The 27198-nt window shown below is 36.6% G+C and overlaps 1 protein-coding gene across 1 annotated transcript in view; it reads left to right on the top strand.

Annotated features, from left to right (window-relative positions):
* Positions 1–23053, top strand: part of LOC128864690 (furin-like protease 1) — a 75784-nt gene extending 52731 nt beyond the window's left edge. Inside the window, exons 2-3 of the mRNA XM_054104446.1 lie at positions 21307–22395; positions 22631–23053. Coding sequence (XP_053960421.1) covers positions 21541–22395; positions 22631–22651 — 876 coding nt within the window. The 5' untranslated portion in view covers positions 21307–21540 and the 3' untranslated portion in view covers positions 22652–23053. The remainder of the gene's footprint in view (positions 1–21306; positions 22396–22630) is intronic.
* Positions 23054–27198: the final 4145 nt, after the last annotated feature.

Here is a 27198-nt window from a genome sequence, read left to right as displayed (position 1 = left end):
GCGGATTGGCCTCTAGAGGAAACTTCCTGTAGGACATAGTAGCATCTTGGAGCAGATTTCCCCTTCCTTCTCTGTACTTCGCACTGATCTCTCCATCCGCAAACTGGGTGTTGAGGGTTGTGCCAGAGCTATCTTTCCGAGCTGGCAAAATTGGAAAGAGGCGAGAGTTGCCACGGATACAGCTACATCTGTTTTCACTGACGAATCCAAGATGGAATATGGAGTGGGAGCGCGGGTTTCCTCTAAATCTGCCAGCATTTCGGTCTCTTTTAAACTGCCGGTAACGAGCAGCGTTTTTCAAGCAGAGGTCTTCGCATTCTTGCTAGCATGCAAAATGCTTAGGGATCGCTGTTGGGAGTGAGACATTAATATTTTTTCCGATAGTCACGCTGCGATCAAGGCCCTGTCGTCGCCGTATTGTAGCTCTCTTCTCGTAAACTCCTGTAAGGAGGAACTCAAACGTCTCGAACGTGCAGGAAACATTTCCCTTATCTCGGTTCCTGGGCACAGGAATAAAGAGGGAAATGAAATTGCCGATGAGCTTGCCAGGAAAGCGTCGACAGAACCGGTATCAGTTGTCCCTTTCTCAGACATCGGTGTCCCCTTGACCGTTGTTAAAGGGAAACTACACAATTTCTTTCTTAAAAAAGCGCAAGACAGAGGGAGGTCTGTCTCATCGTGTAGATAGAAACAGCAAGCTTCAAAATCTTTGCGGTGTTCACTGGTCACCAGGTGATCGGTACTCATGCGAAGAAGCTTGCAATTCCGTACAACCCCTTTTGCAGAAGCTGTGAGGATCCTGCAGAGAAAGAGACTGTGGAGCATTTTCTCTGCAAATGTCCAGCTCTGTCGACTAGGCGCTTGAGACTCCTTAGCGTGCCCTTTGAAGATGGCTTAAAGAAATTCTCCAGCTTAGATCCTTTTTCTCTCCTCCACTACATCAACAGCACTGGATGGCTGTAAAAGGTTTTCTCTTCCCAAAAATTTTTCTTTGCACAGTTAATGGTCCACATTATGGTATCAAAACGGCACGTAAGAGCTACTTGAAGTGTACCTAGAGTACTCTTGCCAGCTAATCTAACCTACCTAGTCTTGTTTAGTCATGTAAATATTACAAAAAAAAAAACAAATTTTTAATTTACATTCGAAATGTTCACCATTTACTTTTACACAAGCCTTCAAACGATTAGGCCTTTCAGTTATTGCAGCACGCACGGTTTCCATGGATGTTGACGTCGCTGCTCGAACCACAGCTTGTTTAAGGCGCTCCAAATTTCTGTGAGGTCTTCGTTATGCTTTTTTTTCTAATTCTGACCACAAACTGTAGCCCAATGCATTCAGATCTGGACTTCTAGACGGTCAATCTTCTGCGGCTAGGAACCCTGGAATTCTGTTTTTTAGCCACTGCTGGATGATTTTTGTCTCATGGCCTGGAGCGGAATCTTGCTGGAAAACCCTGCTTCACCACTCCTTCTAAGACATCCTCCTGGTACAATTTTGCCCCGATCTTAAACCCCTTTTTGTAGAAATGAAGAATTGGAATGCCTTTACAAAACACTCCCCACCAAACTATTACGAATGCTGGATGGTGGCCTCGCTGAACCCTTGGAATAACAGTTTTTGTATCTTTAGAAGTTTTAGTAGAGATTTTGTGTTCGGTTTATTAGAAACTTCTTCAAGACTGAACATTTTCTCATCTGTCAAAAGCATATTTTCATGGCCGTTGACCGCGTGCCACCGAAGCAGCTGCTTGCATCTGTCAAATCTAATTTTATTCAAGCGCGTTTTCAAAAGACGACCAGTTGAGCGATGGAAGCCTTTCAAGTGAAGATTTGTCTCTGATTAGGCTTGACATGGATCTGGTTGATACATTCATTTCCCTGGACATGATTTTCTGTTTTCTAAGGTGATTTCTGCGAATTTTTTCTCGAATTGCGCGAAGACGACCACTTCTTTTTCTGCCTGTCACTTCAGACGTTTGGGGAAAACGATTGATTGTGCGGTAAAGAAGCACTCTCGAAATACTAAGTATTTTCAGCAATGCGTAAATCTCATTTGCACTTTTACCACACCTTCGTAATGCAACCATTGCAATGCAATGTTACAGAATTTATGGCAGGTATTGCCGATTTTACAAATAGACGGCGTTGATAATTGTTTTGAACAGCTTGTGACTATTTATTTTAATTTCTCTTTTAACATTTATTAGCTGTCACTTTTAGCTTGCTTTAGAAAAAAGTGCGAGTAATTTGATTTATATTTGTTTGTTTGGCGTCAATTTTTATATGGAGCCCACAAAAGAGCGTTTTCGTCATATTTTACTTCATTATTTCCATAAAGGAAAAAGCGCAGAGACGGTTGCTAAAAAGTTACGTGACTTGTATGGTGATAAAGCCTTAAAAGAAAGACAGTGTCGAAATTGGTTTGCCAAATTTCGTTCTGGTGATTTTTCACTTAAAAATGAGCCACGTTCAGGTCGGCCAAGTGATGTCGATGAAGGCGTTATCAAGGCTGTTATCGAATTGCATCGTCATGAAACTTTTCGTGATTTTGGAAAAAAGTTAAGTATACCAAAATCAACCGTTCAGGAGCATATAAAGAGTCTTGGACTGGTAAAAAAGCTTGGTATTTGGGTACCACATGAATTGAAAGGAATTAATTTAACAAACCGAATCAACGCTTGTGATATGCATCTTAAATGCAATGAAGACGATCCCTTTTTGAAGCGGAGTATCACTGGTAGAATGAAAAATGGATTGCTTACAATAACGTCAATTGAAAACGATCATGGTCCAAGCAGGATGAAGCACCACAAATCACTTCAAAGGCTGATATTCACCAAAAGAAGATTATACTGTATGTTTGGTGGGACTGAGGGTGTGGTAAATGTTGAGCTGCTTCAGGATGTCTACTGCCAACAATTGGACAAATTGAATACAGCCATTAGCGAGAAGCGACCAGAATTGATCAATCGTAAAGGTGTTTTATTTCATCAGGACAACGCTAGACCGCATATATTTTTGGTCACTCGCCAAAAACTGAGAGAGCTTGGCTGGGAACTTTTGATGTATCCACCATATAGTCCTGACCTTGCACCGTCAGACTACCACTTGCTACGGGCTTTGCAGAACTCCTTAAGGGGGTAGTATGGTATTTTTTTTTTTTCATTTTTTTTGTTTTTTTTTTTTAAATTATTCTATAACATCTTAAGATTATTGTGTGAAAGTTTGAAGTGCATTAGAGTAAAATTGACAAAGACACAAAGGATTAAGTATCTACCTCTCCAACCGGATTTCAAGCTGTAAAAATCTTCACAAATCTTTAAACGCGTTTTTCTCACACTTGCCTTTTTTACGGTCGGTGTCCACTGTAGATTCATATCTACTGCACCGATTCTTTTCAAATTTGGTTTTTTTGTTTCTTTACTTTATTCACAAGGTACTGACGTCGAGTTTTTTTTTTTTTTAAATTTTGTCATATTTTAAAACAACAAAGTTTTCAAGTTTTTTTTATGAAAAATCGGTGTTTTGACTTCAAAGCGCTTTAAAAAATTAAAAAAAAAAAAATTAAAAAAAAAAATCGACGTTGTTACCTGCGAAACTTTATTAGCTGATGAAATCAATTTGGTTTTTTGATTTTAGTTGATCCAGTAATGAGTTCTGAGGGGCACCGCAATAAAACTTTTTTATGAGACGTCCGCGAAGATTCGCTGCCACCAACTCATTTCTTCATAAAAATCAATGAAAATTTCACACAATATTCTTTAAATATGACTTTATAATGAAGTAATTTTAAAATTTTGAATAAATCAACTGTGTCGACAAAAAAAATTTCGAAAAATTTTACACCGAATTAACAATACTACCCCCTTAAATGGTAAAACTTTCGGCAATGTCAAGACTATAAAATCGCATTTGGTTCAGTTTTTTGCAAATAAAGTCCAGAAGTTCTATGAGCGTAGAATAATGAATTTACCGGAAAGATGGCAGAAGGTTATCGAACAAAATGGAAAATATATAATTGATTAAAGTTCATTCTAAGTTTTAATAAAAATGCATAATATTTAGTTTCTTTTAAAAAATCGGCAATTTTTTACGGTCAACCCAATATATCCAAGGTACTTTTCGTTTTTCAAACAAAATTTCATTAATAAATGGAAGAGTCAATAAGTAGATGGTTTCCAAATGTATGTATCTACTTACAGTGACTCACAAAAGTATTTTGCATGAGAAGACAAATAAGTTCACGCTTCAATTCCTGTATATTTTTTAAATTCATTTGTTAATTATTTCAAAAATTCTTAAACATAAACCTTATATCTACATAAACAATGTATTAAAACTTTAAAAGAAAAATATGTTCCAATGTAAACGTAAAAAAAGTAAAATAAAATAGAATTCATTGCTCACAAAAGTATTTTGCTTTTGACTAGGTGGTGTACAAATATACTAATTTCTATTAATTCAATATTTCGTATGATAGCCATTATTTTTGGAAACTGCTTCCAAGCGCCTTGGCATAGATTCTATTAACTTGCGACAAAAGTCAAGAGGTATTTTTTCCCATTCTTGAAGTAAAACATCTTTAAGGTCACTTTTTGACGAAATTTTGTGTTCTCGCACTCTTTCTTCGAGATAGGCCCACAGATTTTCTATGGGGTTGATATCGGGACTTTGGGGAGGTGTTGGCAAATGTTTTGTATTAAAAAGTATCCACATTTTGACATCATGAGCTGTATGCTTGGGGTCGTTGTCGTGTTCAAACAAAAAGTGGTTAGACGACATTCCCATTTTTTCTGCACTGGAATGTAAGTTGTCTTTGAGAATAGACAAATAAAGATGTTTATCCATCGTTCCATCTATAAACACCAGCTTTCCGACTCCTTGGGCCGACATACAACCCCACACCATGACGGAACCTCCACCGTGCTTAACAGTGGATTTAACATTTTTTAATCGCAGCTCTTCATTTGGCTTCCGCCATACCATACGACGTCCGTCCGGACCAAAAATGTTGTATTTGCTTTCATCACTAAATATGACGGTTTTCCAAAACTCAAAACTTTTGGTTTTATAGGTGTTGGCGAATAAAAGCCGCTTTGCTTTATTGACTTGTGAAATCAGTGGTTTTTCCTTGCTGCACGACCGTGAATATTGTTGCTTCTGAGGGCTCTGCGCACTGTCTCATCGGATACTTCAATCTGAAAGGTTGCTTTTATTTTGTCATTGATTTTTGGGGCTGATAAATGTGGGTTTTTGCGATTTTCTTTCAATATTTGGCGTTCTTCTCTCTCAGTTAGCAACTTTGGTCGACCAAAACGGGTTAAATTTTCTAAATTACCGCGTTCTTTACACCGTTTTATTACATTTTCTATCGTTTGGCGGCATCGACTAAACATATTGCAAATATATTTCGTAGATTTTCCTTCATTATGGAGATGTAAAATAATTTTTTTTTCAGCTGTAGTTAGTTCTTTACCCTTTGGCATTTCCGATATGCACAGTACCACAATTACAAACGAAATGAACTCAATTACAAATAAAATTGATTATAATACGCACTTGTAGCCACAACTTCAGCGAAAACAGAAAAAGTAACTGAACTGCGTCCAGTAACGGTATCTATAAACAATAAGCAAAATACTTTTGTGAGCACACATTTTCATTGCTACGCACGTTTTTTGTTATATGCACCTAACGGTACAATTTTTGTGCATGATGTGTAGCCCAATTGCTAAGACAGTGCTCAATAATGCGTGTAAGTATTAACATTTTTATTTTCGGATACTTAGTACATACAAAATCTTAAATTTGTACATACGCGCTATTATGCAAAATACTTCTGTGAGCCACTGTATATGTATATATGTGCATACATAGATATCATGAATTAGGCGCGTGTACTCTGCACTATCTGCTAATCAATCGAACAAAGTATTTGCAATTTATTTCCGTCATAAAAGCATCAGCAAAATTAGTAACGAGAATAGTAAAACACTTGGGATGATATGGACAAAAGCGATAAATATTAATAACGTCGATTGACATATGTACTATACGTATAGCAATAATTTATTCCGTATCATCAAATACAGGGTACGTCAAGCAACTCTTTTATAATACATTTAAACACAATAGTGGATTTCATGGGAGCTAAGAAATGTACAAGAAAAAAACTGCACACTTTCAAATTCAAGTTTCTAGCAAAATAGTCGTTTCATCACAATTTTGGGGTACTGTTTGAAAGTATGAGTAATATATTTATTTTCAGCGTGACGCTCTTGTGCCAAAATTTCAGACGAAATCGATGCTTTCTCACTGAAGCCCCTGTATTTGATTTTAAGCACAAGTGCGGAGCTCTGAGCTATATAAATAAGTAGCCACGTCAATCAAATTGATGACTGAAGCCAATACCAATAAAAACGCCATGATAATCCATAAAAATAAATTACCTCTCGTATATTTTCACAAATTCTTAGTTATCATTAATTGTAATTTATGTGCTTTTCTTCTCTTTTCCGAACATATTTTCGCTTAACTTTGCTGTTTGCAAATTAATTTTATTCTCAAGTAATGCCACCTGCGTATTTATTAGTGTAAGTGTTACAAAAACACAAGTGTTTCAGCACCAAAACCTACAAGCGATGAATAATGAATTAGCAGGTTGAAGCAAATGATGATCAATAATAAACGATTTTAGTTGGAAATGGAATGAGAAATGCAGAAGCCCTGGTTGGAGGGTAAATTTGATTAAGGGTCTTTAGATTGCATTGGTTCGCATATTTTTAGCCGAAGAAGAACAAACTATATTTTGGCGCTTTAGATTAAAATTCATAGTTCGTTTTATTACGTTTTTTTTTATTCGAAATATTGATGCAATTACTTACTGACAACAACTCTCAAGCGAGCGCAACAATATTGGGAAATATTGGGAAGCTTCTAAATCGAAATGTGATTAAAATGATTGAGAAGTGAAACATCTGTGATTAAAATAAAACAGTAATAAAAAAATGCAAAATAAAAAAAATAAAAAAATTGTATAAGAAAGTATTAAAAAAAATATTTTAAAGTAATAAAAAAAATTGCAATATAAAAAATTCTATTTCTATATATTTTTAGCTAAATTGAAGAAGTAATACAAAAATATCAAATGTTAAAACAAAATTTTTAACTAAAGAAGTAATAATTTTTTTTTATTTTAACAATTTGGGTTTTTGTGTTTATGTAATTAAAGTAAAAAAGAAATTTAAATATATTGTATATAATAATAAAAAAAATAATAAAAATGTATAAAATATAAAAACAAATTTTGAAATAACAAAAAATTCTTTGAATAAAAAAAAAGGTTGTCTGTAAAGTCGGTTTACTGACGATAGTTTAACGTGACAACGTCATAAGAAAATACTGATGGAATGGTTGCATTTTTCAAAAGAAAATTTTGATTTTATTTGTTTGATAGATATTTTGTATGGATATAGAGAAGGAGGTAAAATCACCCGTTACAAGGCCGGAGCGGCAACGCGTTTTTCTCAAAATGGTGTTTTCAAAGTCGGTGAACATTACTCGAAAACGGCTAAACCGATTAGTCTCAAATTTTAACAACACGAGCTTCTTAAATATTTTTTTTAGTAATTGATCTAAGATTTTTCTCACCGATAAATATATTTTATTTCTATAAACAATTTAAGGCCGAAATTTTGGTCAAAACTCAATGTTTTTTTTTTAGAAACCGCCATTTTGTCAAAAATATTAATTTTGCTTATTTCTTCGTTTAATTACTAGATTTAACATTACTTTAACGAAATCTGTTTGGTTTTTTAATTTCACAGAATCCAGTTCAGAGATATATTGGTCATCGCAAATCGTTTTTTTTTTTTGAGAGGAGCTCCCGGATATCAGCTGTAGCTCATTTCCAAATAAATATTTGTACTAATACTAAGTCTTTCCTATCTCTTTCTCTGATACTTTTCTCCTTCCCTCCTTGACTAACTACCCCCTTTCCAGAGCTTTAACTACAATGGTCTTTTTAGCTTGAGTGTTTTAGGAGCCCCCAAATCTCCTGGTGCTCCTTGGCTCGACCTTTTCAAATTTCAATTTCAAGCCTTAAAATACATAATAAATTTTTAGATCATTTAAATTTAAAAGTCTCAGCAAAAATTCTGGAAAATTCGCCTTTTTTCCGCCTTCTAACTGTATATAGCCCCTTAACAAAAACTAAACCATCGACTATTTTTTTTTCCGAAGTGTAAAATCAATCGAGAACCTTAGTCAGCCAGGCGGTAAGGTCCCATACGCCACTAAAAACACCTCAAGTTCGACGGTTCATTCTACAGGGATACCGATTTGGTAATTAGTGGTCTGGAGGCCGTGGTGAACAATAAGCTCAGTTGTCAGTTATACTCGTCTGCTATTCGTCTTGCTGTATTTTATCAATACGGCAGTTGTTCTTGCTGCTGCGTTCGTCTAGCATCACTCCTTCGCCTCCAATCAATGTGACAAAGTTGCACGTTAATTTGTGTTGCGAAAGCTTGCACCGCCCTCCACTTTCCATTCGACTCAAGCATTTGTGGGACTAGAAGCATCCCAGTTTTGTTTGCTAGTTCATCACGTTCTTAGCGAACCTGCTGCAAGAAAAGGCCATATTTTCGCCAGTCTCCTCTTCGTCCAAGCAGTATGGGTAATAGGGTCTACCAGCAAAGTCTAGGCCATGCAGATAGTTTTGGAAATATCCGTGTCCGCGTAAAAGCTGTGTCTGGAAAACAAGCAATGTCTCCGTGTTTTTGACAGATTCTCGCGTTAGACCGTGGAATCAAGCTATGCGACTGCCGGCCTGTTGGTGACTGTTCCTATTTCATTTCATTCCATTCAGCTATCAAGGTAGAACCACTATAAAAGTACAAACTCTACTGTTCATTAGCCCGGATGTTTATGGGCACTTCGCTAGTTATGACACAGATTTCATCGTCTGACACTGTCCTATAGGTGCATGCGACCCTTGTTCTAGTGACTTGCTGTACTTCTTTAAAATTTCACTTTTTTCACTTGTTCCAGCCCAGTTTGGAAAGGCGTACAGCATCACAGAGTCCGTCACTTTGGAAATAATTTTTCTCCTGGTGCCCTGTGGTCCGCCTATGTTCGGTGGCATGCCCATAAGCGGGTTGTTAAACCTTGTCGTCTTCACACAAACTACTGTAACATGTTCCCTGAATGTTAGTCTGTCATCAAAATAGACCCCAAGACATTTTATAGGCTCCTGGGACTCTATATCGGGGCCACCAACTGATACTGACAGCTTTTCTTTTTGCTTGCTCCTACTGATCGGCACCCTACTGATCAGTTCCAGGCTCGCACTATTTAACCACCTTTGTGGCTTTGTTATGGCATCTCTACAAACATGTTGCAGTTTATAGATACGATTATCAATCACTACGAGGGCGATATTGTCGGCGTATTCCATTATAGTTGTGTTTCGATTTTAAGAATGCCATCGTACGGCGCGTTCTACGGGGCGGTTTCAATAAGTACCCGTGTTGGAAATGAAGACAACATTTTTTCAAATATGATTTTTTACACTTCCCAACGCTCCAGCCATTTTTTAACCTCTCCAAAAGAATAGGATATGTCGAACTCTCCAAACTACGCCTCTGTCTCCGCGATGACTTCGTCCTTAGATTACGGGGGGTGCGGCAGCAATTCATGCAATTTTTTTTTGTGAAAGCGGTTCAATAACTCACTACAGTATTGCCCAGTGATCATTCATCATTTTTGTTTTGTAATTCACGAAGATGACGCCTTTCGCATCCCAAAACATCGTCCCCATGATCTTTCCGGCCGATGGGACTGTCTTCGCCTTCTTTGGAGCAGATTCACTGGAAGAAATCCATTGTTTTGATTGTTGCTTAGTTTCTGGTGTGTAATGATGAATCCAAGTTTCATCAACGATGACAACTCGACGCGAAAATTCCTTCGAATCTCGCTTAAATTGCTCCAAACACTGCTTCAAAGTTAACAGCCACAACCGCTTGTTGTTGCTTGTGAGTATGCGCAGCACCCATCGGGCCCACAATTTTTTCATCGCCAGCTTTTCATGTAAAATATTAATTGCCGTTCCGGCCGACACACCAATGGACTCTGTTACTTCACGCACTTTCGTTCGTCGATCAGCGAACAGCGAGAGTCATGCCGCGGACTTTTTGAATGATTTCCTCGGTAACCAAGTCTGCCGGGCGTCTTTGTCGCTCCTCATCAAAAACGGATGTTCGCCCACGTTTCAATTCGTTGAACCAATATCTTACTATGGTCATAGATGGCGAAGCCTCCCCATAGACAGCATCCAACTTTTCTTTTATCCCCTCGCATTTTTGCCATTCAAAAACAAAAAGCGAATTGCCGAACGTTGGTGCCTTTTTTCTACCTTAGCGAAAATCACGAAACAGCTCTTACTCAAATGCTGTCAATTTCGAACTATCCTATCAATCAGTCAGTAACGAGAAGCTGCTGGCTGAGTGCACTTAAAATATGTGCCCAATTGGCCGTATGAAATGAGATTTTACATCTAACGTTACGCCTGCCTCCAGATACGCCTGTAATCTTTCACTCAAAATTCTTTCGAATACCTTCCCAACAGTATCGAGTCTGTTTAACGACGACTGATCAGGCTGCTTTCCCGGTTTTTGCAATAGTACAAGACACTGCTTTTTCCAGCTCTTTGGGAATGCACCTTCGGTTAGGCTCAACCTATACAGATTTGAAAAAAATGCACGGATTTGAGTACACCACAGCTCTAAATGCCATATTCGGTATGCCGTCGGTGCCATGTGCTTTATTGGCCGCCGGTCTAGTTGCTAATTAAGATCAATCAGTTGCTCATACAAAAAAGAGAAGTACCGCGTCGAACTAGCCATGGCTCAAAATTTACTAGAATCGCTAATGCGGTTCCCTGCAGGTATGTTTCTGTAGGTACATATCTGCGTGTGGAAGTGTAAAGGATGTGTACGTGTGCGTGTGCATATAGTAGGTGTTCTCCAACTCCGTTTGTCATTTGTCATGTTGTGACAGTTGTTGGTTTACATATTTTGACACTTGTCAGCTTAGCAGCACGAGCAGCAGCGGCAGTGGTGCCAGCTGTAACAACCGTGACTACTATGACAACCAATCTGCATATGTGCGAGGGAGGACAAGTCAGCGCCGTCATGTAATTCCATCTGAGGCTCTTTGAACTCGTCAACCTTATCGATAGCCGTCGTCCTTATGTTGACATATGGCATGCATTTGCTTAGGTCCACAATTTACTTTAAATACCGTTAAATGTGCATGTTTGTGTGTGCATGTGCAAATGTGTATGTGCAAAGCAATCAATGTGGGCTAACGGTAGTTTAAGTCACCACCACCGTCGCATTGTCTGTCTATATATCCACTCCTCTGCCTAATCTTTGGACTCACCTCCTAACTAGTTGACATATAAAACATTATTCGTATTAGTTTGTATGTAACTGTATATGTACGTGTATACCCTACAGAAAAATTCGCTAATATCGACCCGATGCACTTTAGAGGTGTTAGAATCTACATACGATTAGAACCACAACTAGTGCGCGTTCGCTTTCTCCTGCGGCACCACTTTTGGTAGCTCAGAACTAGTTGCAATTTCCAGAGATGATATATAGAGTATAGGTACAGTTTTGATGGCTCCAAATGTGTGTTAAACTCGAAAAATTATATTTATACGTACCTATTTTCAAGTGTCAAATTATGGGTCCGAAGTCCAACTCTAAATGTGGCCAAAAACTGACCGAAAAATTGATTGAAATTAAGTTTTGAAATTGGCTGAATGGACTAGACTATCTTTTTATATTTAAACACACGAGCGTCGTTTGAAAAGCCCATGCAAAAATAAAGACCACTCAATTGTTTGAGGTGAACCTGTTTTATTTTTCGACATAGTCTTCTTTTCGGCTTCTACACTCCGTCCAACATTGTTCTAGTTTGTTGATCCCTTCCGCGTAATATGATTTGTCCAAGTCTAAAAAACAGCCATTCGTTTCTGCAAGCACCTCCACGTTTGAATAAAATCTCTTTCACGCCAGTCATTTCTTCAAATTGGCCAATAAGAGATCCGAGAAACGTGTTGGAACCCTATTTCCACTAATTTCGCGACCACAACTGCTGAGGCGTGAGCTGGTGCTTTGTCATAAAGGAAAAATAAAATCACTCGATTTCCTCGATTCAAACGAATGCCAAACACAAAGAAATATACCGATCGGAATGAAGCTTGGTGTGTGTTCTTCCAAGAGATGCTACCAACTAAACATAATCTCGATATGCACCAGTGGCGCCATCTACCCGACTTTGCAGGGACTCGTCAAACGATCCTTGAAGGTTCATTAGGCCCAAGAGTTAAGTAAATTGGTAAAATAGTGGGTAGTCGAAAAAGTCTTTTCGTATTTCTTATCAAACTTCAACTCATTTTTTTTATATTTATAATGAATTTTATTAAACCAAATATGTACCATTTCGGTCGACCACCTTTTGCCATTTTTCTTCTAGAGACATTATTCCATCAGTGTAAAACTATTGTGGTTTCTCGGCGAAAAACTGCGACAAGTAATTTTCATAGGCTTCTCTTGAAGCCAACTTTACTCCATTAAGGGAGTTCTGCATCGACCAAAACAAATGGTAGTCCGATGGTGCAAGGTCAGGGCTATATGGTGGATGCATCAAAAGTTCCCAGCCGAGCTCTCCCAGTTTTTGCCGAGTCATCAAAGATGTGTGTGGCCTAGCGTTGTCCTGATTGAAGACGACGCCCTTTCTGCTGATCAGTTCGGGCCGTTTTTTTTCGATTGCTTGCTTCAATCTCATCAGTTGTTGATAGTAAAGTGTAGAATAAATCATTCGAGCAGGCTGGAGCAGCTCATAGTGGATGATTCCTTTCCAATCCCACCAAACACACAGCATAACCTTTCGAGGCGTCAATCCTGGCTGTGCGACCATTTGTTGAGCTTCACCACCCTTGCACCATGATCTTTTTCGCACATTATTGTCGTATTTGATCCACTTTTCGTCTCCTGTTACCATTCGCTTCAGAAATGGTTCGATTTCATTTCGTTTCAGCAAAGAATCGCAGATGTTAATTCGGTCCATTAAATTTTTCACAGACAATTCATGTGGTACCCAAACATCGAGCTTCTTTTTGTAACCAGCCTTTTTTAAATTGTTCAAAACCGTTTGATTATGAATGTTTAGTGCCTTGGCGATGTCATGGCAGCTTATGTGATGGTCCTGGTCAATCTTTTCCATAATTTCATCGACTTTTTCAACGATAGGTCAACCGGAGGTGCATCTTTCACATCGAAATTTCCAGAACGGAAGCGAGCGAATCATTGTTGTGCTACACGAACTGATACAGTTGTTGTGCTACGTAAACTTCACAAATTTCATTGGTGGCTTGCGTGGCATTCTTCCCTTTTTTATACAAACATTTCAAAATATAGCGAATTTCTTCATTATTTTTACTCATTTTTGAACAGCTTTAACTTTTTTTCAACTTTTCCGAATTTAATTTTTTTTTTTTGTTAAATGAAACTTAAAATGTTACCTTTCTAACACCATATGATATGACACAATGTGATTGGTAGCACTGGAGATAGATGACTCGAACGACATCTATTGACAAAATACGAAAAGACTTTTTCGACTACCCAATACTTCATTGCTGGTAGAGACACTAACTTTGAGGTTCGTTGAAAATCACATTCCAATTTTTCTGTTACTAGCTGTGACACAAGGTGGCGAAAAGTTAATCATTCAATTTGATTTTTGAATAACTTTTTCCTAACTTTATGACAAAAAAAAAGTGATTTAGTGCTGGAAATCTTTAATCTGAATTTCACAAGTCCGTGCGTGCCTCGCGTGCACTACGAGGGTAATTTTTATTTTTTATTATTGTTATTTTCTTGTAATTTCTATAATTTGAAAATTGTTTTAGTTATGGTTTTTTGCTTTTTTTTTTGTTTCTTATATTAGTTTTTATAATTTTTTTGTTTTACTTTTTACAACTTCTATATTTTTTCAATTTGTTTTTATTTTCTTTCTTTTTTTTTAATCAAACAATTTTTTTATAATTTTTCTTTACCTTTTTTTTACCTCGCGTTCACTACGAGGTCCATTTTATTTTATTTTTCTTTAAATGTTTATAATTTAAAGAAATTGTACTCTTTTTTTTTTGTTTTTTATTTATTTTAATTTTTTTATTTTTGTTTTCGTATTATTATTTTTTTTTGTTTTTTGTATTCTATCGTTTTTTATAATTTATTTTTTTTACTTTTTTATTATTATAATTTTTTTCGTGTGAATTTTTATAATTAAAAAAATTGGATTCTGTTTTTTTTTTATTTATTTTAATGTTTGTTTTGTTTGAGTATTATTTTTCTTGTTTTTTTGTTTTTTATTTATTTACTTTTCTTTATTTTGGTTGGAGTATTATTAGTTTTTTTTTTTTGTTTTCTGTATTTTATCGTTTTTTATATTTTATTGTTTTTTTTACTTTTTTATTATTATACTTCTTTTCTTGTGCATTTTTATAATTAAAAAAAATTGTATTCGTTTTTTGTTTCCTATTTATTTTAATTTTTTTCTTGTTTTAGTATTATTTTTGTTGTTTTTTTTTGCTTTTTTATTTTATCGTTGTTTATATTTTATTTTTTATCATTTATTTCTATTAATATTATTTGTGTATGCTTTATTATATTTATACAAATATACAATATATTATATGCAAATATTAGTTTTTTTGTTTTATTTAATTTTTTTGATCTTTTAATTTTTTTCACTGTATTATTTATTTGCCGTTTTTGTCTTTTTTTTATATTTCATTTTTTTTTCATTTTTTTTTTGTTTTTGTTATAATTTCGTTTTTTTATATTTAATTCTTTGTAATTTATTATTATTTTTTGGTTTTATTTGATATTTTTGTAGGTATTTCATATTTCATCTTCTATAGCGCCAAACTCAAAATCATTGATTAATTTTCTGATTGATCTTCAGAATCGGTTTTGCGCTTTGATACTGAAAGCTTTCGCCACTTGCGAACGAGCAGCAAATTGGTTCGGAATTGGTGAAATGGCAATAATTGTGAACCAGTAACTTATTTCTCTACTTAAGATTTTCTCTCTGCAGGGTCAAACACATACTCGTATATGTGCATGTGTATTAAAATGTGCCTGCTCGTCCTGTCTGTCCATGTCAGCTTATCCGTTATATGATCCTTTGATTGGGCTATGTTGACCCATCAATCTTTACAACAAACAAATGGAAGCGTGTCCACTTCATTGAAGTACTACAAATGACTCTGTTTGCTTTATTTGTGTGCGAATGTTAGTGTGAATGGAAGTGTGCGAACATACGGGAATCTACTGCAACCGTTGGCATCAAATTTAAGTAAGCTACTGATTTATGATTGTTGCATTTTGACGTGCTGTACAACGGACGCTCGTATGAAGTTTTATTATGTATGTTTGTATGTATGTGTGTTAACATAACATAACTAGAGATAATTTACGTACTCTGTTGGGACCTCAGATACACTACTAAACACAATTTATTTTTGTTATTACATAAAAATTGATATGAAGAAATTATCAAAGAGCCAATTCGAAGAGACTTTTGAGCAGCTAGAAAACTAAGTTCACCAACTACATGCGACTAAATATTCTTCTTTATGATACTTTTAATGCTAGATTTAGCTCATAACCAGTTGGTTTAAACAGCTGACGCACGTTTCGTGTTTTGTTTCACTGTCAAACATCTTCAGTTTGGTCTGTCATTTAACCATGAATCGTCTTACAAACGAACAACGCTTGCAAATCATTGAATTTTATTATAAAAGTGTTAAGAGAGTATAAGATCCACTTTTTTATCGAAGAATTGTGTTCAGCGACGAAGCTCATTTTTGGATGAATGGGTACGTAAATAAGCAGAGTTGTCGATTTTGGAGTGAAGATCAGCCAGAAGAATAGCAAGAGCTATCAATTTATCCAGAAAAGGTCACAGTTTGGTGCGGTTTATGGGCTGGAGGTATCATTGGACCGTACATCTTCAAAGATGCTGCGAATCGTAACGTAACTGTGAATGGTGAGTGCTACCGTGAAGTGATATCCAACTTTTTTATGCCCAAAATGCAAGAGCTTGACTTGCATGACATGTGGTTTCAGCAAGACGGTGCCACATGCCACACAGCACGAGGAATAATGGACTTGTTGAGAGGCGAGTTCGGTGAACATTTTATTTCACTTTCGGGACCTGCGATATAACGCCTTTAGATTATTTTTTGCGAGGCTATGTTAAAGCTCATTTCTATTCAGACGAGCTGGCTTCAATTAACGCATTGGAAGACAACATTAAAGCATTTATATGTGAGATACCGGCCGCAACATTGGAAAGAGTATGCCAAAATTGGACTAAGTGGATGGACCATTTGAAGCGCAGTCGCGGTCAACATTTGCATGAAATAATCTTCAAACATTAAATTATATGGGCTGTACTATCGATTTAAATATAAATTTCATGCATTTTTGTAAATTTGACATGTGTTTTTTTGAAAAACTGTCCTATAGCTCTTAAAAAATGACCCTTTACTTTCAAGCACTCTGAAACACCTTTTCAAATTTGCGTGTAATTTTGAAAATATTCACCGGAACGATATACAATTTTCTGTATGCATTCTTTAAAAAAATATGCACTTTAAATGAAATAAATAAAAAAGTCGATTTTTTTAAAAAAATTCTAACTGTATATAACCCATTAAGGGCAGAGATATATTTAATCAAAAGTTTTTTAATTATTTAAATTATTGCACTTCAATCTTTAACTCCCTTATACTGAATGGCAAAGTGTATGAACTAGAAATTCATTTCGCTAGTTCAGATTTTCCTGCAGGGATGCTTACAATAAATTATTCTCTGTTATTTCTGCTCATCTCGTAATTTGTAACCTGCGTTCATTGCTATTGGTAGGGAATTCGACTGGTAATTAAATTCCTCACCTCAGGCGAGTCGCTTATGGTTGCGGGCTATGCAAAACATTTCAAACATTTCTAGTGAGGGCTCCACGGGCATACCCACAAAATTTCTGCAAAATTAGTTTAATATCGGCACACACACATGCACGCGTATGTATGTATTGATTATGCATTCCAATATTCAGCATACTGCGCTCGAGCATCTGGCATATTTCAGTTGGATAAATATAATAAATGTCTGCTTTGACAGTTAGATAAACAGTAAATATTTGCCATTGAATTGAAGTCAAGAAAATTTGGCATATTGCGGCCTCTTTGCCTATTAATAATAATATATAATATATAATATAAAATTTGTTTTAAAGATACGTTTCATTTACTGTTAGAAATAAGTTATGAAAAACTTTGAAGTCATTTCATAGAATGCACATACATACTTACAGTGTACAGCAGAAGTTTTGATACCCTGCCACTTTGAAGATGTTTTTTAAAAAAAATATCACTAAAGTTTTTGAGTATTTTAATATTTTATTAAAAATTATATAAATCCAATTGCTCCCATGTGAAATATAAGAGAATATAAAATATAAACTATTCCATTCTCAAATAAGAAAGAAAAAACCATAGAAAATCTGAAAATTCGCTCAGCAAAAGGGTTGAAACTCTTGCATTAAGGAATTTATTGACTATGGGAATGAGTTTCCGCCCTCATAAAAGAGGTGTCGCTGCTGATACTATTTTGGTGTTCGCTCTAGTAATCTACTAGTGATTTGAAGGTGTGAAAGTGAGGTCTCGATCGTAGTAGTTGAGACTCGTTTGGATCGTATAGATACTTTTTTATCTGACGTCAAAAATGTCTGCGTTCGTCCCGAAAAAAAGCTGAGAAGAAAAGTGTATATTGATCAATGTTTAGGTTAGTCACGCTCCATCAAATACAACCTCTAAAGAGTGGTTTCAACGCTTCCAAAGTTGCTATTCCGACGTCAGTGATATAGATCGCGAAGGGGCACCGAAAAAGTTCGAAGATACTCAACTACAACAATTATTGGATGAAGACGCATGTCGAACCCTTGATGATATGTCTGGAGATTTGGATGTTGGCAGATGAACCGTCGGTAAACGTTTGCACGCGATGGGAATGGTCCAGCAAGCAGGTAACTGGGTGCCACTTCAATTGAAGGAGAAAGACGTTTGTGAAATGCTTCTTGAACGGCAGAAAAGAAAAGGTTTTCGGCATCGCCTCGTCGCTGGCGATGAAAAATGTATCTATTTTAATAACCCCAAGCGTCGAAAATGTTGGAGGCTGCCAGGTGAACCAGGTCCGTCGACAGCGAAAAGAAAATAGTCATGCTTCAAAGGTTATGTTGTGCATCAGGTGGGATCAGGAGGGTGCAATCTGTTGTGCACTCCTTAAACCATCTGAAACCATCACTAGCGATCGTTACCGACTACAATTAATGCGTTTGAAGCGAGCTCTCAAAGAAAAGCGGTCGGAATGGGACGGTAGAAATGACAAACTGAATTTGTTGCATGACAACGTCAGGCCACACGTTGCTAAATCGGTCCAGAAATATTTAGAGGGACTGAACTGGGAAATATAGCCCAACTCGCCGTATTGCCCAAGCATTGCACCATCTGTTCCGATCAATGCAGTCAGCCCTTATTGGAGAGCGGTTCACTTCTTACGAGAGCATCCCAAATTGGCTCAATGAATGGATGAAGTCGAAAGATCTCGAATTTTTCGTCAGAAGAATCAGTATGCTGCCTGAAAAATAGAGTAAAATTGTAGCTTTCAACGGCAAATACTTCACATAATTCCATGTATTATTTAATTATTTAAATAATTCGTAACTTTGGCTAAGAAAGGACGGAAATTTATTCTCATACCCAGTATGTATGAAAAAGTTTAATAGCAATTTGAGAAAAATTACATTTAATATCTAGTAGGATATCCTCGTAATCGCTTTTAGTCGGTCAGACATTGAGTGAATCAAGTTTTTTGTATAATGCGAATTTATATTTTATCATTCGACTTGGAGCAAACTTTTAAGTTGATTTTTGGAAGTTATGTGGTGTTTCCTTAATCGTTTTTGCAAATTGTCCCTTAAATGCTCTATAGGGTTCATATCTGGGCTCTGTGGAGGATTTGATAACAAATGAGGTACTGTATGTATTAGCCACATCTTCACTTGGGGATCGTTGACCTGATGGAAATGAAATCCACCAGACAATCACATTTTTTCAGCGCCGTGTAATAAGTTTTCTTGAAGGATTTTTAAATATACTTCTTTTGTTATTATTTCATTAATAAAAACAAGATTGCCAGCACCTGATGTGGACATGTAGCCCCAAACCATGACACCTCCACCTCCATACTTGACTAATTTAATTGTATTTTTTGGATTTAATTCTTCATTTCGCTTCCTCTACATTTTAGGCCGCCCACCATATCGGAAAATATTATTTTTCGATTCATCGGAGAAAATTACTTTGTCACAGAAGTCAAATTCTATAAATCGATAAGTTCTGGCAAATTCCAGCCTTTTATTTCTATTAGTATCACTGCCAAAGAACTTTTTTCTAGCAATACATGCCTTATATCCATTTCTCTTCATTGACCTCCTTCCCACTGTATCCGAAGAAATAATGTTGTTTAGAGATGTTTGGAATACAGTAGCTATATTCGGAGCACTTGCGATTGAGTACTTCATAAGGCGTTTATCTCTCTCAGTTAATTTCCTAGAGCGACCTGATCTCTGCTTATTTGCGATCCTTTCCTCCTTTTTGAATTTTTGTATTACCTCTTGCACTGTTGCTTTACTCCTGCTGATTGTTTTCCCAATTTCTGAGTATTCTATTTTTAAGTATGCGTACAACAACTTTTCTCTCCTCTAATGTCAATTATTTTCGAGACATTATTGAGCACAGAAAAAGTGAACACAGATGCGAATAAGTGAACTGCATCAGTTATACTAAAAATAGTCTATCAACAAATATTATGAAGCATCGCAAATCAAAACTACCATTATTTCGTGCTTCGGCTACTTCAAAGTGCGAGCGTATCGAAACTTACTGTACTTTTGCTTACAGCTACACTTTTGCCTGCCGTTGTTGATGCAGCAGACAAAGTTGATTCTTTTTTTTTTTGATTATGAATGAGTGCAAAGTGTAGTATTTATCTGTTAATCAAGTTTTTCCGAATCTAAAATAATGTGTGAAATTTCTTAAAATTTCTAAGAATGGTAGGGTATCAAGATTTATGCTATGCACTGTATATATTTACACATTTTATGAGATAAAAGAAAGTTATAAAATGCTTCTAGAGTGACCAACTCTAAAATCAAAACGTTTTATTTATATTCCTAATATTTCATATTTCTGGCGTTTGGTTTGCTCAGTACGGCTGATGATCATTTATTACACTGCTTATTTGTCATTTTCTCTGAAAGCATTGTAAGTCCACTTTCCTCAAAGACATACTACTATTGAGTGATAAATTTCAAGATGTACAACATTTGTTTTGAGATAAACTTGGTTTTACAACGATTTTCCATATTTCCCAGAAATTATAACATTCCCACAAATATAAATTGAAAGATTCCCACAATTTCACAAAATTTCTGACTTGAACTGTCCTTGAAACTCCAAAGTTCTTCAAGTAAATTATAAAAAAAAGACAAAAATCTAAACTGAGTTCGTTTTGAAGTTTTGGCTTCGTTGCTATTTCTCATGATTAAATCGAAATTTAAATTTGTATTGTAATTCATCATCATCATCAGTTCCTGTTTCTCCCATTGGAGCAAGGGGCCTCTATGAAACATCTCCATCTTGTTTTGTTCTTAGCCAGTAGCTTAATTTCGTTTCACGTCTCTCCAGACTCTCTTCAACTTCCTTCTGAACCATTCTCCTCCATGACATTTTTGGGCGACCAATCTTGCGCGCTCGTTGTGGGTTCCAGTCCTGGACTTGGCGACAAATTTGACTTGCGTCTTTGCGAAGCTTATGGCGTATTTGTAATTGAATAAAACTTATTACTTCAAAATGAATGAATTAGTCGAGATAAAAGTCTTTTTTACATTTAAACCTCTGTATTGCTTCTTCGGCAAACCTACTCCTCAACAGATATGGCATAAGCCGACATAATGCGCTTCTTACTTAATATATGTATGTTGTATTTGTATATTCTAATTACATTATATTATTGTAATATTATTACTATTTATATTTATGTATCTGCGCATTCCTGAATTCTTGCATTTTGTAACCAAACTCCTTTCTCTTTTCAATTTGCAGCTTGATAGGCAACTATTTTACTTCCCTTTCTCTGATCGGCAACATTTCGGAACGTTAAAATTCAACCAATACCAATATAACTCTACGCACAGATCTAACTTGACCCTAACGCTGTGGAAAAAGAGAGAAAAGCAACAACTGTAACCTCTACTACAACTCCAGCTTCACGAGAAAACCGGTGCTCAGCATTTCGCCTCATTATTACAACAAAATCCTGCGCCTAACGCACGCACAATGAAAAACGACGTCGTTCGATGGAGTTTAGCGGCGAAAGCACAAATCGGAAACGACGGCGCGATTAGCACAAGCAAAAGCAAAAGCAACTATAGCAACTGTACGACACGAAATGTTGCTGTAAATAGCAACACTTCGTCTTCAAATGCAGTGACAAATAGTGATTGGCTGTTTGGTCAGCATCATCATAAGCAACTTCAACTGCAATTACAACACCAACTCCAAAAGCAACAACAACATTGTGATACTAATGCAAGTTTTCTTAATGCAACAACACCAACAACAAATAGTTTTTTAGTGAACACACGTCATAGCGTAAGCCACAATGCGATCAAACGTAAATCGAAATCTACAACTAGTACACATAGTAGACATTTCCAACAACAACAACAACTAATACAACCACAAAAACAACAACAACAGCATAATCACTATTACCATCACCGTCATCAGCAGCAAGTGAAACCGCGGACATTTGTTGCTTTGCATTTAAATAGGATTCTGTTGAATTGTGTGCAATTGAGTGTTGTGTTAGTGTTTTTGTTGTGTACGTTGAATATCGGTTTCGTGATTGTGCCGAGCGCCAGCGCCGCCATTGCCGCTGCCCATACGAACAAAACATCCGTTGACCGAATCGCAGTGAATGCGATTGATGGGGGTGGTATTGATGATTTGGCGCTGGTGTCGGTGCCTTATCAATTGGACTACGAGGAGAGTGAGAGCGGGAGCGACAGATACGGCGGCAGAGATGGTGCTGGACATTACACCCACACCTGGGCGGTGCATATACCGAATGGCGAGAGTGGCGTGGCCGATCAAGTGGCCAGGGATCATGGGTTCGTCAATTTGGGCAAGGTGAGTAAGAAAATTGGCATACTTTTGTGTGGATGTTAGTAATTCACTATAGTGTGAATGGGTTGTTTGTATGTGTGGTGCGTATTTTAGCGGAAATGTTTGCATTGCTGGTTAGTTGGTAGGGTTATTTAGTGATATTTATTATATGTTATGTAGACAAAAAATAATGTCAATCAAGTGCATCAATGTTGTAAGGGTGTTTATAATTTGTAAAATGTTCAAAATAAAATTGCAGATACTACTGAAGAAACCATAACAACCTTTTTGAAAAAGTAGTGACTTATTAAATAGCCGCCTTATTATTCTCTCCATCGTGGCATCTACGTATGCTTCATCAAGCACAAGGTTGCCACATCTTCATCATCACAAAACCAAACTAAACAAAGCATCACAAGAATCAAAAAGGGTAATAAGACATGGGCAAAAAGTGACAAAGGCAAGGCAATAGCTTTCGCAAAACACTTAAGGGGGTATTCTAGTGTAGAGGCATGAATTTGAGGTGCTATAAGAAAAAATTAAAAATATTTTAACTATCCATTTTTTAATAAGATGTTTATTACTGTTTTAGAAATACAAAAAAAAAAACATTAAAAATCTCAAAAAACGAAAGCCTGAAAAAGTTATAAGTTGTTTAAGTTGGGGGTTAACAAAAAATGGCGCGCCACACCTACCACGATTGCAAGCGTCCTAATAATATGAAACAAAAAAATAAAAAAGATTATTAATCTTGATGAATGCTGCTATCGTTCTTACTACACAAAAGTAGAAAAAAGTTGTTTTTTTTGCCCAAATTACGGCTGCCCGAAAAAAGATAAATTTATTTACTACTTTTTGTTACTTTCCGGAGTTTTTTAAAAATATATTAGTAAAAAATTTATTTTGTTTATAATAATAGTAAGTACGATAGATATATATATTGCGAAGGCTCACACCAAACTTCAAGTAAATCGGTTGAGTAGAACCTGAGAAATCAAGGTAAACATTTGATATTTGGGTGCAATTACGCCCTGGGGCGTTCCAGCCGAGCCAGTTTAAAAGTCGTGACACTAAAATAGCTATATCTCTGAAAATAATTGAAATTTTAACAAATCTTGTAAGGACATATTCTTGAAAGGTTAAGCTTCGAGAATATCAAAAAAAACAAAACAAAAACGATTTTTTCGAATTTCTACATTAGAATACCCCCTTAACAAAAACCTTCCAACCCAACGAAAAAGAATGTGGCAATTTGTATACTCTTATTATGAACGAAAACACCCCTATCTCCTTCATTACCATAAAAGAACTCAAAGAGCTGAGATGTTAAAACCATTACCCTATATAAGTTTGGTTAAATTAGTAAAGGTATTTAATCATTCAATTCATCTACACTATATTCCAACCCTGTGGAAAGTTGCAGAAATGATAATGATTCCAAAACCGGGAAAAGATTTTTATCTTGTTTCCTCATACCGACCAATCTCGTTGCTGCCTCAAATCAGTAAGCTATTTGAAAAGCTCATCCTCACTCGATTGACGCCAATTATCGACTTTAAAAACTTGTTACCTTCGCATCAATTTGGTTTTCGCAGTAAGCACTCAACCATCGATCAGGTGCACAGAATCACAGCTGAAATCGAAAACTCTTTTGAACAGAATAACGTGTGCTCAGCAGTATACCTGGACGTCGCACAAGTCTTCGACAAGGTTTGGTGAGTCGGTTTAAATAAAAAACTAAATACCTGCTTTCCAAATGATTTTTGCGCCCTCTTAAAGTCGTATCTGTGCGAACGCTACTTTTGCCTTAAACAAGGAAACGAAAAAGTGCTGAAGAAGCTGCAGCCAAACTTCAAATTGCAATAAATGCTACTGAAGAATGGACGAAAACTTGGCGCATAAAATTGAACAAACAAAAACAAAAAAGTGCATCAGTATCCAATAATACTGCTGGGTACCGCAATACCTCATGCAAACACTGCAAAATATCTTGACATAACGCCCGATTATAAGTTTCGATGGGAGGAGCATATACAACTTAAACGGCACGAAATCCATCTGAAGATAATAAAAATGAAGTGGCTAATTGGACGAAGATCAATGCTGTCCATATATAACAAAATATAATATCTATATAAAGGGTGGTTAAGTTTCAAGAGCCGGTATTGATTTTGAATAAAATACAATTTTTTTTAGGAAATTATTATCATTTTTCTTTTTTATGATAATATTGGTATGGCTCAATTACGTATGGAACAAAATATCGGCCAAGTGGCCGTCGCGGCCTCGGCGGCACACCTCCATCCGATGGTCCAAATTTTCGATGATGCTGAGGCATAACTGAGGTTCTATGCCGTTAATGTGCCGAAGTATCTCATCCTTTAGTTCTTGAATTGTTGCTGGCTTATCGACGTACACCTTTTCTTTCAAATAACCACAAAGAAAGAAGTCGAACGGTGTCAAATCACATGATCTTGGCGGCCAATTGACATCGCCGCGACGTGAGATTATTCGGCCATCAAATTTTTCGTGCAAAAGAGCCATTTTTTCGTTAGCCGTGTGACAAGTGGTACCGTCCTGTTGAAACCACATATCGCCCACATCCATTTCTTCCAATTCGGGCCATAAAAAGTTCTTGGATTATCATTCGCCCAAATGCGGCACTTCTGCTTATTGACGAATCCACTGAGGGGAAAATGTGCCTCGTCACTGAAGATGATTTTCTTCACGAAGTGCGCGATATGCATTTTGATTTGAACGCCCGTTTTCATAATAAGCCTGAATAACTTTAACGCGTTGCTCGATTGTGTATCTTTCCATGGTTCAAATTGAGTTAGTTTGAAATTGAAAAATGTCAAATGAAATGCAGAAAAAATCTTAACTTTTAGGTGTGGTTCACATTCAACATCGGCCCTTGAAATTTAACCATTTATAAACAAATTATAAAGCCAATGTGATCCGAGGGCGCACAACTATGGGGTTCCGCCAGTCAAAGTAATATAAATATACTTCAATGACTCCTGAATAAAATCCCTCGAGATATTCTCAACTCAGCTGGGCTCGTTCGCAATAAAGATATTCATCGTGACCTCAAGATCCCTACAGTCGTGGAGGAGATTAAAAAAAGAAGCAGAAGCCTACTCCCTCAATCTTCAAAGGCACGTGAATGTGGAAGCCAACAAAATCCTCAACACCTCAGGCGTAACCCGAGGACTCCATCGAATCAAACCACATAATCTGGCATGATGGTTGTTAACTTGAGCAAGGGATTATGAAAATTTCTTTACAAAATTCTCTTTCTTTCAACTCTGAATAAATCCGACGCTTTGCCCTGTAAGAACCCTTTTGAATGGGCCTCAGCAGGGATTAGACTTATGAGCGAAGCCAATTATTCCGGTATTCCTTGCAGGCGTAGCTCGCATTCAATTGTGCCTCTTTCAGTACTATCGAACGCTTTCATTTCCCAAGCTTTACTCTCAATTTGGTTTCTCAACTACAAAATTTCACTTTTTTTTCTTGTTCACTCCTCTCGGGAGTGATTTCTGATAGGGTAATCACCGCCTGCCGCTACCAGTCCTAAATAGTGGAAATACCCACCACCTGTCGTTGCTTAGCAAAAATCCCCATAAGCTGTCAAAAATATCTTAAAAAACTGCATCCATTCCACAATAGAGCTGCCTGCAGTAATTCAAAGTTTAAGCCATGACAATTAGCAACACAAATCTGGGGCACACAACCAATCAAGCGACTGAATGATACCACAAATACGTTTCTGAAACTACACAGCCGCTCCGTATGCTTTAAGATCCCATTCCTATGTTCGTGCAACCGTTTGAAATAAACTGGAGACGCACTTAATGGGTGTAAGAAGGGTTGCAGGAAACTTGGACACATTCACACGCACATATGCACACTAATTTAACTACTTTAACTACAAATGTATATGCAATGTATGTATGCTTCTCTTTGTTTCGGCATGCAAGCGTATCCCTTCCGCTCCAGAGCTTTAAATGCACTTCTCTCTCGATGATTTGGCCCTTCTGCGCCCTTCACCCGCACTCAGCCATGTAGAAATTATGCAAATTCTATCAGAAATTTATATTTTCTATTATATCAAGTATAAGCCATGTAAGCCGCTGCTCGTCGCTCGCATAAATTACGCAAGCATTGTAGCTGCCTGCCTGCGACGCCTGCTAACCGACCGGCTGCAACAAAGTGTAAGGCGATTTCTTCTCTCTATTTTTTACTACTTTCGCTTCATCACTACTGCACTTCTGTACTTTTGCACTTACTGTCTGTCTTGATGAAAGTTTTTTTGCTTTTTTCTCCCTTTTTTGCCCTTTTTTTGCCCTTTTTTTATTTTTTTCTTGGTTTTTGCCAATGGACAAATTTCCATGCAGTAAACTTTGCCGTCTAACAAGATTATGTTGGCTCGATGACTATACATCCAAACTTAGATAGAAAATAATACGACAAGCGGGTGTACTGAGTATCATGAACGCTGAGCTGAGCATTTAAGTTGTAAGTTTTATTTTTACACTTATAAATACATACACACTCACACACACTGCGGTACGAAAAAGTATAACTGCTTGTTGGCAAAGTCTTGCAGAAGTTTGTGCAAAAAGTATGAGTATCAAAATTTGCTAAGTTAGTCAAATATGCGTACGCTCATCTCGAACTCAATTTCGGTAAGTTGGCACGCCGTTGTATGGGTTTAGCTATCGAAAATCTGCTTGTAAACCGCATACTAACACACTTAAGCGAGTGTACATGCCCAATTTGCTTGACTGCGCAATCAGCACATAAAGGACAGGTGCGATTTTT

Source organism: Anastrepha ludens, chromosome 2 (genome assembly GCF_028408465.1).
Source record: "Anastrepha ludens isolate Willacy chromosome 2, idAnaLude1.1, whole genome shotgun sequence".
Lineage (NCBI taxonomy): Eukaryota > Metazoa > Arthropoda > Insecta > Diptera > Tephritidae > Anastrepha > Anastrepha ludens.
Note: the sequence above shows the minus strand (reverse complement) of the source record. Positions and strands in the feature narration are given on the sequence as shown.